The sequence below is a fragment of the Rutilus rutilus genome, assembly GCF_951802725.1.
Source record: "Rutilus rutilus genome assembly, chromosome: 9".
NCBI lineage: Eukaryota > Metazoa > Chordata > Actinopteri > Cypriniformes > Leuciscidae > Rutilus > Rutilus rutilus.
In genome coordinates, this window is record NC_140223.1 from 26,550,500 (window position 1) to 26,565,861 (window position 15,362).

Here is a 15,362-nt window from a genome sequence, read left to right on the forward strand (position 1 = left end):
ACTATTATCAAACTAAACGTTGATGTAGCCTACATTTTCATAAAATCAATGCCCTATGCCACCATGAGATTTAGACAAGAGACACAAAACTCTTAATGGATTTCACATTTCTTATTTGTTCAGTTTGCATTTGGTTGTGCATAAATAATCTTTTTGATTTGAATTAACATCCATAGACAATGCACAAATATATGCAGTAAATGTGTATTTGTGTGCCATTCAATGATGTGCATTTCAACGGTGCATTTCTCCTTCAGTAGTGGTCTGTCTTTCTGTGGAACAGTCAAAGACCACAATTTCCAATTATGTTATGCATTTCTTTTCTGGTTGGAAAGAGACAGTCATTCGATATTTCTTTGCTTTCAACAGTCATCAGTTTTCTTACACTACAACAATGTGCTTGAAGGAAATGTGTGATCATATGGTGGATAGCACTGTAATGTCAACACTTAGATCCATACAGATTACAGAGCAAATACAACAAATATTTGAAATATTCTGAAGTGTTTAATGATTATTTAATGAAAATGAACAAACCACCATTGATAGTTTAGATTACACAGGTCGAATTTTAATTAAATAGCTGTTTAATTGACATAGAAATTAAAAGTCAGGTTAATTTCCACTAAATATTTAGAAGCTCCATTTCTGTAGTTCTGATCAAAAACACTGCCTGGTCATGCAATGCAAAGAGAAAAACAGTGATGCAGCATATTAATAAATACATTGAGGGGGCAATGGAAAATGGAAAAAAGGTGAGCCAAATTGGGAGCGAGAGAAGGGGAAGTGCCCCTGTGGAACAGTGCAGAGGCGTCAACTGATGAAAAGACTCGTTCAAGCATGATAGATATATATATCAATGTAGGCTATGGCATATGCAGGGGGGGAAAAACTGATGGTGCACAGTGTTGTTAACGCTGGCACTGGCATCTGAGCGCTTGTGATAATTTCTCAATGTAAGAAATGTTGAAAATGTTTAGCTGTACTTCATATTCCATAGATTCCATAGATTATAGCATGCCCCCATTACTTCAGGAAAATACATAATTATAATTGAACACCCTTACACTTTTATTTAGATGTGATCTTATCATTCTCCTTCTCTCAAAGCACAAGAAATCATTGCAGCATCTGATGTAAAGAAAGCTTCAAATTGTTTGAATTGTATATCGAATAAAAATGTGCATAGCTCTCTGGGGGTAAAAAACTGAAATTCAGCTGGATCGTCCACATTTTACTGCAATTCCCAATTCCAACAACGTGATGAGCAACATTTCTGCAAAATATTTTCATGTCAGTGTCTGTCTTTATAAATCTTGATTTCTTCATGTGTAACAACAGGATGAAATTCATGGAATTAGAATTAAATCTGATCATATGTATGTTTTATAAATGAGACCCCTGGACTGTCTGCTTGCACTGTTTCAGTTTAAGTTTGCTGCAATGCAAGAAATATATATGTTTATTCAAATATATTACCCTATTTAATATGAGTGTAAATCTCTATTTACTGGAAAAAAAACTGTGGGTTTAAGATGCCGAGGTGATGTACGTTTTTTTTTTTTTTTTTTTACCAACATCAGTGAGGTGACAGTTATGAAGCAAGTTCTCACTCCCACAGGTTACCAGCAGCTGCAGAAATCTCCACTGTCCAGGGCTGCGTTTTTCAAAAGCATTGTGGGCTAAGTTGATCGCAGAGACCAATGGTGGCAAGTAGATCTGTGATTATCTGTGTTCAGCCCACATCTACATCAAGTGTGACAAATGAGAATTCACAAGTAAGGCTTTTTCTTGTTGCACATGACATGTCTTTTCATGAGACTGACTGCTTTAAAAATTGAACTGATATTTAATATAATATACATCTAATTATATATTCATTCATTTATTAATTATGTATTCATATTTACTACAGCAGTATACAAACACTTGTGTTTGGTCCCCTTTTGTCATAGTTATGTTATGTTTCATTGTGTTTCCCCTGACTTAGTTTTCCTGTGTGTTTGATTTAGTTATTATAGTCACCTGTTGCCCATCAGTTAGCTCATTAGTTCCTTTTGTTAGCTCCATGTATTTATACCCTGTGTTCTCTGTCCATTCTTGTTCATGTTATGTTGTGTGTAGTTTGAATATCTTTCTATTCTCCTGAGTGTTGTCATTAAAGGACTGTTATTTTGAATCTCCTTCATCTTCGTGATATTTACACACACAAACCATGACAGAAGAATGGACCAATACAGTTTAATTTTTGCTGTGTTTTTTCCCTTTTTGATTTTAATTTTTTTCCCTTTGGACCTACCCGCGTCCAGCTTCTCTGCCTCAAGCAGGGAGACCGTCTGCTGGAAGAACACACGTGGGACTTCCTCCATCTTGCATGCTAGATGCACTACAAGGACCGCTCACTCTTTTCATTTTACTACCCCGGCCTGAGCAAGCGGTCCAAGGCACGCATTCCAGCGGATGGTCCCTGGGAAAACTTTGCCGCATTCGTGGAGTGGGTGCTGGTGAGCAACGACTCACCGTTCACCATCGGCCCGGCTGAGGACCACACCAGCCCCACTCCACATCTAGAGATCAGACATCCACCACCATGATGGAGATTGTACAAGAGCCCACAGCAGACCGTGGACTTCAGCTTGCCGCAACTGACGAGCCCAAACTTGAACACCCGAAGGAGTCGTCGGCCCGGAGCCTGAACCAGAAGGTGTGTCTGACCAGACACCCGCTACATTGTGTGCTACTGAGTCTTAGTGTTAGTTAGTGGAGTTCAATGGCTGGGAGGAAAGCCCCACCCGCAAGTTTGCTATGCTTGCTGGAACATTTTTCGGACTGTTAGAGGTGTTTGTGGATATTCCTTTGTTTCTCCAGACCCAGCTGGTTCCATCCAGCCCTGAACTTCCTGTTTTCCCGCTGGTTCTGCCCAGCCCTGAATCTCCAGTAATCCCTTCCAGCCTCCCTCTCCTGCCTCCTCTAACAGCCCCTTCAGTCCCTCTTCATCTCCTGCACTGAACTGTGTGGCTCTGCTTCAGTCCTTCAGGCCTTCAGCCCATCAGTTCTGTCTAGTCCAGAGGATCCCCTGGCTCAGTCTCCAGCCTTTGAACCCAACACTCCACCGCTCAAACACTCTGCCTTGGCTCCTTCCTCGGCTCCACCGGAAACCCTCAACCTTACGACCCCGCCCGCAAGTTTGCAGCTCCGGCTCCTGGCTTCGTCCTCCGTCTCAGTGCCAGCATTATTGCGTGGGCTCTTCGGCTCCATCTGGGTCTCCATCTCCAGTGGCGTCTCCGTTGGCCATCTCCAAGGTGGTGCCTGTCAAGTCTTCCCTCCCCCTTGGACTTGTGTTTTGTTTCACCTCTCTCCAGTCCCTTGTCCTCCTCCAGAGCCCCCTCCCTCCTCTGAACTCTTTACAGCACAAGGTCGTGCCTTCCAGGAGGAGGAGCTTCTTTCATAGTTATGTTTCAATGAGTTTCCCCTGTGACCTAGGGGCTGTTTACACAACACCGTTTTCAACTAAAAAGTAAAATATTTTATGCATTTTGGCCGTTTGTTTACACGACAGCGTTTGGGTGTCTGAAAATGCAAACTTTTGAAAACGGGTTTCAAAGTGCAAGTTTTTGAAACCGGTCTCTGTGTAAACGACAAAAATGCAAATCTCTGAAAACAATGACGTCATGCACATGCATATTACATGTTCAATCTATAGTGTTTCATCGCCATCTAATGGCCTGGCAGCAGAATATAGTGTTTTTAGTAGTTTTCGCTGATCCGTGTGAATGGGGATGGTTTTGACAATCGTGTTGTCTGTACACGGGAAACTCAAAGGGAAAGACTTTATGCATATCATTGTTGTGTAAACGTACTCCTAGTTTTCCCATGTGTTTGATTTAGTTATTAGTCACCTGTTGCCCATCAATTAGCTCAGTTCCTTTTGTTAGCTCCATGTATTTATACCCGGTGTTCTCCATTCTTTGTCCAATGTTGTCATTAAAGGACTGTTATTTTGAATCCCCTTTGTCTTTGTGCTGTTTACACATGCAAACCTTGACACCTTTTTAAACCTTCTATTGACTCTAATTAACGTTACACCTACATATCAACTAGCTCTCATTAGAGTATTAGCAGACTGTCTGCTTAATATCGGCAAACTCTTTATTGTGATGGTCCCCCAACAAACAATATACTAACTTAAATATAAGTATCTTTGCAACTACATGTCAACTTATTCCACTAACCCTATACCCCTAACAGTCTACTAATACTCAATTTGTACTCTAATATGAGATGACAAAGGTTAAACTGTGCTTCTAGTAAAAAAAATGTCTAAAGTGGCCCATCAAAATAAGGTGTAACCCATGTTGAAATGGCCTCAACAGAAACCAACAATGGAAAGAAGTCAGCTTGAGAGGAAGATGGATGCTGGAAAAGTTGGAAATTGTGACAAGGTGCTGTTTATTTCATAAAACATATAACCTAAACATGTAAATTAGTTAGTCATAGGTGCCTTTGAATCTGAATATCGATACGATGAAAGTGCAGTGAGCAGTAAGCAAATTATTCCAGTTTTCATTTCAGTTGTTCCCACACATTTGAAACAATTTCCATGACCTTTCCAGCTATTTCTGATTACTGGGTAAGAATTTTGTGAAATAATTTCAATACTGATTTGCTTATAAATCAGTCAGACCAATTTGTGAGTTGATTTGAATGATTTATTAAAGATAAGTGACTCAAAACAGTGGTTTACTCACAAATCAGTTTTGACTAAGGCTTTCAGGAGAGTTTTACAGTACACAAGCTCCAAAACCACAAAAATTTAAATATATAGACTTTTTCCATGACCTTTGCTGCGATTTTGTTAGAACACCTGTCCCAGGAAAGACTTTTCCAGGCTTGGGACATTGTAAAATTCCTTGATATTTATAGGTTTTGACCTGTTATATAAATCTAAGATGGCAGACTTAGAAAGAGAAATGTTGATTATACACATACATTTCATTCAATACTGTAAATTGTCAATAAAATATTTTATTTCAATTAAAATAAATTATTTTACCCATACTTTTGTGTTTTGTTATAGCTTAGAAACATGACTATAGTCAAACTGTATTGTAATTAATTGTGAGATCACAGAACAGTAATTTGCCGTCTGTGGAAATGATTGCTATGTGGAAAGCAACAAATCAGTCACCTCAGGGGTTCCTTTTCAGCACCTTCTTAAAATTTTGTCCCGGATTTGCAGTCTGGATGATTTTTTTAAAGTCAAAGCCTATCTTCAGATTTTTGGCAATCCAAGTTGAATGCTTTCGCAGAAAATTGCATGTATGTAATGGGGCATATATAGGCAACAGCAGTCAACTGGACAGTTTACTTTCATATCCACAGTTTTATCTTGTTTGGCTCTATAGATGATCTGTTTGTACCAGCTGCAAAATACAACGGTTGGGAAAGCACAGGGCATTTCATAATCATTGTGGCTAACCTCAAAAATAATGTCACCAAACCAGTATCTCAAATGGAATACTGAAGAGAATGTGCCTCATATTCTCCCAAAATCTGATCTTAATCTCTCCTCCTTTCTCTCTCTCTTTCGATTCCTTCACCTGTTCTAAACACACACAACTAAATGTGTCTTTTCCCCCTCCCCTACAAATGAAAACAGAGAGACTCTCACAAAACAAGCTAAGAAGACTGACCTGAAAAAGTACCAAGGGCACGTATGAGAGTTTCCCACTGAAGAGTATCCGCCTACAAACTGTTATTGACCTTCTATTTATATCTCTGCATCTGATCTTATCTCCAGCAAAGATCGCGCTTAAGTTTCCCTCATTAAGATATGAGTCCCCACCTTCATTAATTAGAAAAGGAATGGTTGGTTACACTTTCAGAATTTCTCTATCGTATCTGTACTAAATGCTGTGACACGTGTATATGTATAGTTGTGCTACAATTTCAGTAGCCTACAGTAATTGGAATAGTTGTCCATATAATCTATTCTACAACAAGAATACCTTGTATTTTTTAAATAGCCTACATTATAGTACCATAATGAATATGGTAATTGATATTCAAGAACCAAGTCATTTAAAAAAAGTAGCCTACTAGTTGTTTTGACAAAACGAGACAGTGTTTTTTAGCTGGTTGTCTTTTACTAGTATTTAGTATTAGTTAGCATAGCTTTGATAATATCATATTAACACTTTTATTTTACACTATCACTTTTAAAACCTATAATAGGTTAAACAGGGCATTTCTAACAATACGCCTATTCTTCCGAATCCTACCCCAAGCGTCAGAACATCCTATCACACACTATTTTGCAGGCTAAAGGCTTGCTCACGCCAAGGACGATAAATATAACTAGCCTATATCGATAACTATACAGGAGGTTTTAAAAACATTCTAACCATTCAAGAATAACCACACCACAACTATAACGACAAAGCCCGTTCACATCAAGAACGATAACTGTAATGATAATTATTATCATTCACACAAAAGAACAATAACATTCTGATTCCGACAATATCGCTCCTCTGTGACGTTATCGTGTGGACTCCGCTATTCTCGTAGAATTTAGAGTGATTATTATAGTTATACTTAGCATTACAGTATCGTCCTTGATGTGAACCGGGGCGTGAGCCAACGTTCTGTCGTACAACCCAGAAGACATGAGGGTAATTACTAGTAATTACTGACAGAATTTACATTTTTGGGTGAACTAACCCTTTAATGGGAAGACTAATAAAAAAGTAAGTAAACAACTCAGCCACTTAGATATCACTGCTTTATGTCACATCAAAATCAAACTTGAAAACATGAAACATGATAACTGTGGTGGTTTTTAGTGAGCAATCAGCTTGGGGAAATTAAAGGTACATCTTCATGTCTGTGTCTGTCAACAGTGCTTGATTATCAGCTTGATGACCGCTGAAAATAAGTTGACTATTAAAAAGAAAAGCATTTGATACATAAAAAAGTGAGGACTTTGCCTGCTCATTTAAAAACACCACCACACACCACTGATGTAAAAGTCCCTCAATGGCGTGATCGATAATCGTTGGAATCACTTTCAGAACGATTTTTATCATTTTAATCAACAGTACATGTTTTGTTAACCTTTTACCATATGTATTGGAGTATCGCAATAATATCGTACCGTGAGTTCAGTATCGTGATATGTATATCGAATCGTTACATGAGGGAATCGTTTCACCCATAGTTACTACTGCATCAAATATGGCTCATCCTATTAGAGACATTGCTGTTTTTCTACATTAATTATTTTGATATTGTCTGAAGAATTCCTTCACAAATATTCTAGGAATGTGGTATGTTTATATGTTGATGTTACACCAGGGTTGTTCACTTCACGATTCACATTAGAGAGACAGTGACCGTACAAGTGTGTTTGTCTTTGTGTGGGCTGTTGTGTGGGAGTGTGTGGTATGCATGTCTTCATAGGAAAGTACAAGCATCTATATGGGGGATGTCCCAACACATCCAAGAGAAGAAAAGAAGAAATGCAGTGGATCTAGGTGAAAAAAACAACAACTTCTGTATAAACATGGTAGCCACACCCCCTCCCCCGGATGAAAAACCACAATCATGCATACACATCATAACCCCTAATATCGCCTCTTAGGCAAACCACCTTTTCCTCTTTTTCAGAAGTCTGGTAGAGCTGAAGAGAAAGTGTTTTAGGACTGATGTGTATTTGCCTAAACGGGCAGCCACATGTCAGTTATCATCATTTCATCTCTGTTGTGTTGCCGCTGAAATCTCTGCGCCTGTTACGACAAATGGGCAGAAATGAAAAAAGTTTATTTGATTTATTTTCACTGAAGCCGATGTATATGTCCAATCACTTTTAGCAACTTCATACTTAATTTCTGTCTAGTTGTGAGGCTTTGACCATCCACCTTCTCTTATGTTTCCAACCACAGCCGCTACCGAAAGAAACAGAGGAAGAGAGAGAGTGTGAGAGAGAGAGAGAGAGAGAGAGAGGGGGAGAGAGAGAGAGAGAGAGAGAGAGAGAGAGAGAGAGAGAGAGAGAGAGAGAGAGAGAGAGAAGGTCCAGGGCTTAAACATGAGAGCATAAAAAAAAGGGGAAACCCTGTGGGAGAGACCATGTCTAGATGCAATGCTCATTCAATCTCACAGCCACATTTCACACTACAGCACACACTAAGGTGAGTGAAGCAATCTCTCTCATAATCTCATGCATTGGTATTGGAATGGTATTTCTTAGTGAATATTGCCATTTGAGTGTCATTCTTTATATTCCTTACAGCATATTTTAATTGAACAATTCATTTCCATTGGGGCTTTGAATTTAGCCATAGGTCAGTGACAAATCTACATAGTCTATCTTTATAGAGTTTAACAACACATTTAGGGCTATAACCACCAAAGGGGGATGCGTAAACCATATCATTCAGTTTAGAAGTTGATCAATATGCAATTTCCAATTACCAATTCTTAAAATGTTACTTTTTATCCTCCTAAGCCTAAATATTTGGTTATATTCTTGAACACATTGGCCATCTACAGGCTTCAAGGAGTCTCCTTTTAAAAATAGATTTATTACACAGTATGACACTATTTTTAGACTAGACTGATAGTCAGTCAGGTAAATGAGGGTTAATTTTGTATTGCTGACTGGTTCTAAGAAAGCTGAGGGGAACAATAATGGGAAACTCTTTAGAAACTCATACATTGACAGCAAACACACAATGACTTTCCTTGCAAGAACTAATCGATTCTGGCACCAAATCGAAATGTCACATCAGTAGTAAAACATTTCCTTTGGAAGATAATGTGTTCAATTCAATGTATACAGAAAAAAAAAGTCCAACTTCAAACTTCTGAACACTCGGTGGGTTATGTTCAACCCACCTGGGTACGAGGACTGGGTATCTTTGCGGTCAACATGGGAATTCACCTTAGAGACAACCACTGCTCTTTTAGACATACACACATGCAAAACTAGAAGCCGGTGTGGAGGGAGAGTAGATGGTCTGAGGCCTGTAAGTAAAAACACGATTAGGTTTGTATGCAAATATTCATATACTGTACAATCCCTGCAGGTTTAAATAGATTTGCTCACCACATGATGTTGTGCTTTCTTAAGCTGTACATAGATCAAGTCCATGCATTTATGATCAAGTCCATGCATCAGGTTTCTCCTAATTGATTCACTGTGAATATATCTTTGGTTTCACTGATTCATTTGATTCCTTTTTCTTGGGCTCTGCTGTAGTCACAGAGATGACTGGCTCGAATAACCCCAGGTTCCGCCTCTTGATTGGCTGGTGCTGCCTGATGTCTTCAGCTCTTTTGATAATAACGGTATATCTTGGAATACGTTTTGACGAAAAGGTAAAGTGACCTGTGATTGCCTCAAACCACACTGCCTCTTATCATGTAGAAAAACTTAAGTGTTGCCTGTTTTCAAGCATATTCTCCCGTCTGGCATTGGTATACCCAATGGTCCGACCCCAGCCTCATGCTATAGGCTGAGCAAATGTTATTGGTTAGGCTGCTGAAATAAACAGATTAATGTTTTGAAAGTCACGTTTTTATAGTACAGTGTAGGCTGTAGTATAGTAAATGGCACACTTAAGTTTTACTGCAATAGTATCTGATACTTCTCAGTTGTTTGTTCATTTTCCAACACAGTCTCATGGCAATTTGTAACAATTTTACGTTTTGATGAATTGCTGGCTAATTCTTATCAAATTCCTAGAATCTAATTCGTTTTTTTGTACGATCTGCTTATGTCCCAGTAGTGGTCTGGTTTAGGGGTGGACCTTTATGCTTACTTTTTTCGAAAAATCGTACATTTTCGAACAATTCACACTGTACGAATTCATACGAAATAGCCACCACGTAAAAATGTTACATTTTCATGTGAGGTTGGATTGTCATTTTGAGATTAACATTTTTATATTTTATTTTTTATTTAGTCTGAAACAAAAACGACAGGAAATAAGGAGCCCAATTCAACAGGTTTGCTTATTAATCTGTTTTCCTCCACAAGTACAATTTAAAGGAAAATTGCACACCTTCATCATGAAAGTAACAATCTAATACTCTTTTACAGAAAGCAACACCAAACCTGTCCAACAGATAGGTGAGAAATGTTGAACTTTTTATTGTGAACAGTGGATAGCCTTGCCAATGTGAAAAGAAATGTAACCAATAGATGAAAAGTATCAGTTCTCTTAATAGTCTTCAAAAGCTATCTTTCATCCTGGGAAATATTTCTATTGGGGAAGTTTGTATCTCTTTAAATAATACTTGTCATTTTTTTTACTTGTAAAGTGAAAATAATCAAGTTGCACTTTCAGGATCCCATTACGGCCCGTCTTTTAACGACTATATCAGTCTCATCAGAGGTAAGAGAACATCTTTCTTCCTGTGGACCTCTTCACACTTTTTCTCTTTCCCGTTTCCCCCTTTTGCACTTTTTCTGCATCTCTCGCTTCTCTCTATATCATGAAAACAAGAGATAGTGGGACTTTTGGAAGTGTCACTATGTCTCTTGGTTTCTCTGCTGCATTGAGGAAGTTGCACATGTGGTTCTCTGCTTTTAAAGAATCTTTTGTGGCCTAAAAGTGATTTAAGTCAAGTTACCACATTCAACTACACATCACACCTGTAAATAAGCTCGGACTAGTCGTTTTCTGTGAGGAAACTTGAGGTCACCTGGAAGTCACCTTCACACCATTCGAGTAGGAGGTCGTACCTTTTTTTTTAAAGCACTCTCATCTCATTCGTGTTACTGTTGCCTCGCTGAACCAGATTCAGTCACCACAATGACACTTCTGAGGTGACACTGAATGTTTATCGCAGAGGCGTTGTGAATCAGTGGAAATTTAACTAGTCTAAATGTGCACGGCTCTATGTACGAGGAAGGAGGTCGAAACGTTCCTTTAAAAGGCTCTCCTTCCTGACCTCACTTCACGTCCTGTGTGAAGTGTGTTTTCATATACATGTGGGATGAACGGCAGCTCCGACCCCCACAAATGGAACATTTACACAAGCGATTAAATTAATAAAATTATACTCTTCAATGTATTTGTGTTAGAATTTAATAGTAATGAGCCTGGTAGCAACTTTTTATATTTTTAAAATTAAAAGGTTTACATGTTTGACTTGATTTACTTAATTTATTTGACTTTATTTGACAAAAATTGAATTAAGTTATCAAACAGTCTGCACTGCATAAATAAATATAGAATAATCCTTATTAAAGCTACAAAAGTTCTTTAGTCGAGAGCTGTGAGTAATTTTATTTGTTCCCTTTGTTTTTTGATTAACATTAATAAAAGAGAATTAGTGGCTGCTGTCACTTTAAGATCTGACGCTGATGCACGTGACGTGGATCACACGTTTCTCGCAACTCTTTACGTTCATTTAAGACTTTGGTTAACTAATTTAAGACTGCTCTTATGAGGATACTCAACAAAACGGACAGTTTGGCATAACTGTGTATGCTATTGTGCGTTTAAGTGCGAAAGAGAACTCGATTCTAGCGCACTGTCTGTGCGCACGATACTGACGCGTGTCTTTCTGTCCATTGCGTGTGTCACATAAACAGGACATTCACAAACAGCGTGTGCTCTTTTGTCTTGTTGCGCTTGAATGGTTTAAAAGCATTTGCATGAATAAGAGCGTGATCATATAATGTAACTAAACTGAGTTTTTTTTGCTGCTTATTGCGCTTTAACAGTAAAATACATGCAAAATAATGTAATAATGTAGTCTTGATGAGTATTCATTCAACACAATCAGTTATGTTTTAAGTGAAAGTAAACAGTTGAGACAGAAAACGCATGTTTTAATGGATCCCTGCATCGGGTCTTAAAGTGACAGCAATATACCTGCTGCCAAATTATGAGATAATATTAAAAATATCTATGTGGTAGTTTTCCCCCATAGTATCAATGTCAAAATTGTGACCAGTGAAAATGCTGAGTGGCTAGTAACTTTGGAAAACCACTCACCACAGTCAAGCGCTGTATAAATATATATATATATATATATATATATATATATATATAACTCCCTATATATATATAACTATATATATTAGGGGTGTAACAATATATTGTGTCATATATATTGTGGATAGTGACAATATGTTTTGATTATAGTTCATCCAAAATAAAATTTCTGTGTGAGGGAGTTATGTGTATATAATGTATAATAATGCAATGGGGGAATATTTGTGGGTCCTGATAATGCCAAATGTCTGATGTTACCAGTAAAAAGTGGCCTACATTATTTTAAATATATCTGTGTCACTGTGTCAGTGGCATATTCGTCTAAAATAATTCTGTATTTTCAGCTTCAGAATCATGAATATTTGTATTCTGGTGTCACTATTGTCCTGTGCATTGGGTTACAAGCACCAAGTCCAAGCCTATTCATTTACACCCACAATGTAATATCAAATTTAGCATTTTAATCAACAGTACATGTTTTGTTAACCTTTTACCATATGTCTTTGAGTATCGCAATAACATTGTATCGTGAGTTCAGTATCGTGATATATATATATATTGAATCGTGACATGAGGGTATCGTTACACCCCTAATATATATATATATATATATCATGGCTTCCACAAAAATATGAAGAAAAAAGATTAAAACATTTTTGAACAGTAGTGTGTGTGTGTCTTTAGATAGATAGTTTCCAACTTCCTGTTTTATTAAATACACCAACACAAAATAGTCTTTCAATGAGTTTTGAATCATAAACTTTTTTATATGAATTTAAGCATTGTGTTCCTCCCAAAAGCACAGAATAAAGTGTTAATAATTGGGAAAGGTTTTCAGACTGCAAACTAATATTTCCATTCTCTTCCTCAGACAAGAATGAAACCTGGATATGCAGTGATTCATGTGAGAGCAGCGCCCTCCTCTTAAATAACAACACTGTCCAAATTAAAACCAGCGGTTTTTACTATATCCACGCCCAGGCCCAGGTTATCTTCGACAAAGACATGCATCAAACGAAGAAGCAGGCGAGAGTTATTTTGGTCAAAAACAAAGGTCCTGGTACACAAGTCAGAAAACTGAGCGAGGTTATTCGCTTTGAACCAGGAACATTGACAATGATCCGGCTGGTCAAGCTGACAAACGGAGAGAGCATCAGCCTGAAAATAGAACCTGAATCCCTGCTCCTATCGACTGAAGCGTGGCATACTTACTGGGAAATCTGGCTGTATAACAAATAATAAGTCTAAATCTCTCCGATTCTATTCCTGTTCCTTAAAGAATTACAAGACCCACAATTCAGTTTCTGATTGTTTGTACGTCAGGTATTTCACCTGAAGAATCAAAACCATCTGTATTTATATTTACAAAAGTAAATAATAAAAGATGGTTGGATAGTTCTCAAGCCCATTATGGGTTTCAAAGGGAATATTTTCTTCTTTGTGTGTGTTAAAACGCAAAGATTTATTTTTATATTATATGACATATTTTAGAGTAATTGTTCAAATATTTTGAGATTTATTGCAAATGGTTTATTGGTTATTTGTGTATTTTATTTTAATTGTATTTAATTTCTTTTTTAAAGTAAGTGCTGTAAATAGTCTTCAAAATGTCCAGTAATTTGTTAATTTAATACATAGTCAAAGTGACAATTTGAAATGAACTCGGTTTTTTAAATAATTTATTTGTGTACTACCGTTGTCCTACCTGTAAGCTATTTCAAAATAAAAGTTTATTCAGTGCAACATACATATCTCTGCTTGAATTGAACTCGGACTCAACCGTGAGCATCAGCACAGTTTTTGTATAACTTCTGGCTCATTTTGATGACTTTAGGTTAGACCAGCTTCCCATTTACTACAGACAGCCACATGAGGGAGTCAGTCGTCACAGGAACGGCATCTGAACGTGGCCTTCCTGTTGGTCTTTTGAAAGCAAGCAAACCACTGAAACTTAAACCCACTGCACTTTCGCCGCATATACAAACATTGTGTTTCGATTGCGTGGCTAATAGGCCTACGTGCACATCTTATCTTGAAGGCTGAAGGCATGAGGAAGCTTCCCCACTTTGCAGAACTACCTAATTTAATGTAAAGGTCAGGGAGAACGGTATGTCAAGATCAAGATTTAGCACACCGTCTAGTTTTGGTTTTTCGATTATATAGTCTACTGAAACAATTCCGACGTTTTAAGTAGCCTATCCAGTCTTGATGTAGCATAGCCTACTGTACGAAGTCGAATATATTTCCAAAAGTCTATCCCCGCTGACAAACTGTAACCGCAAGAGACACTGACAGCTAATTTCATGTGCTATGAGTCACAATTCTGAATTCCCCACATCTATAAATCCTCTTTTTTTTAGTTTATTCCTCTGCCCACACTGAAAAGTCATCTCACCTTTGTGTCTTCACTCATGTTATATGGTGGTTGACAAACTGCAGTGAGGTAAGGATGAGTTGCATGATGTATAAAGAGCATGTGACAACAGCGTTCGGTGCTTCATTTTGGTATAAAGGAAAAACAAATTGCACAAATTAATTAAAAAATGTTTAAGCCTTAAATGCTTCTGACAAATGGTTTTGCTATCAATAAAGCAACTCATATTGTACCACACGTACACTGCGACATTTAAGAAAGATTTATCTAGCCTTTGTTGTAAGACCCTCATGTTTAGGCTACTATAGTTTAAGGCTTAGTTTATTTAGGCCTACTTCCTCTCTTTCTATTAGATGTGGAAACTCGTTTGAGGAAGCAAATCATGCCTTTTTTAAACGAACATTATATTTTCGGCAAGCGTTTTCTGTTCTTCTTTCACGAGACTTACCTCCCCAAAGTCATCACATTCAGTATCACTGAAAATGTTAAAGCAACGCATTTTTTTTTTTTTTTTTTTTAATCTTTACTTTCGTAAACAATGCTTCCCTTGTGTCCTGTGATGAACCAGCCCCTTGCACATTTTCGATACGTTAGGACTATTTAACTTTGTGTTATTAAAACCAGATTTTGATTTCTAAAAATTTAAAAATGCAAACTTTACCTGTAAGTTGACTGGAAGAACAGTTTGTCAGCATAAACCTAACCTTTATTTGTGAATGTCTGTTTGTGCACCATCAACCATTTCCTGTTAGCTTGTGGTTTTTTGCACTCATGCATGCATTAAACAATATACCATACCTTCACATGTTTTACTATATATTTCTCTGAGTGGGGTTACTTATTTGAAATTTCAGTACAAGCAAGCCATAAAGGAAAAAAAGATACAGGTCATTAAATGCATTTTGGAATTTCACTGTGGATTACTTATTTCACAAAATGTGAAAAGGGTTAAATATTTGAAAACAACATGCAAAACCACT

General features: G+C 37.5%; 1 protein-coding gene and 1 long non-coding RNA gene across 2 annotated transcripts; one reads left to right on the plus strand and one right to left on the minus strand.

Moving 5' to 3' along the window:
- Positions 1-6,772: 6,772 nt before the first annotated feature.
- Positions 6,773-9,013, minus strand: LOC311296589. The gene is made up of 3 exons (XR_014628627.1): positions 8,896-9,013; positions 7,883-7,946; positions 6,773-7,787 (listed from the first exon to the last, which is right to left on the minus strand). It is a non-coding gene; the product is annotated as an uncharacterized lncRNA (long non-coding RNA).
- A 250-nt stretch (positions 9,014-9,263) lies between these two features.
- On the plus strand, positions 9,264-15,161 carry lta (lymphotoxin alpha (TNF superfamily, member 1)). Its single transcript, XM_084418416.1, has 5 exons — positions 9,264-9,378; positions 9,966-10,008; positions 10,103-10,132; positions 10,350-10,397; positions 12,880-15,161. The coding sequence occupies exons 1-5, from the start codon at positions 9,268-9,270 to the stop codon at positions 13,245-13,247; spliced, it is 600 nt and encodes a 199-aa protein (XP_084274542.1). The 5' UTR covers positions 9,264-9,267; the 3' UTR covers positions 13,248-15,161.
- Positions 15,162-15,362: the final 201 nt, after the last annotated feature.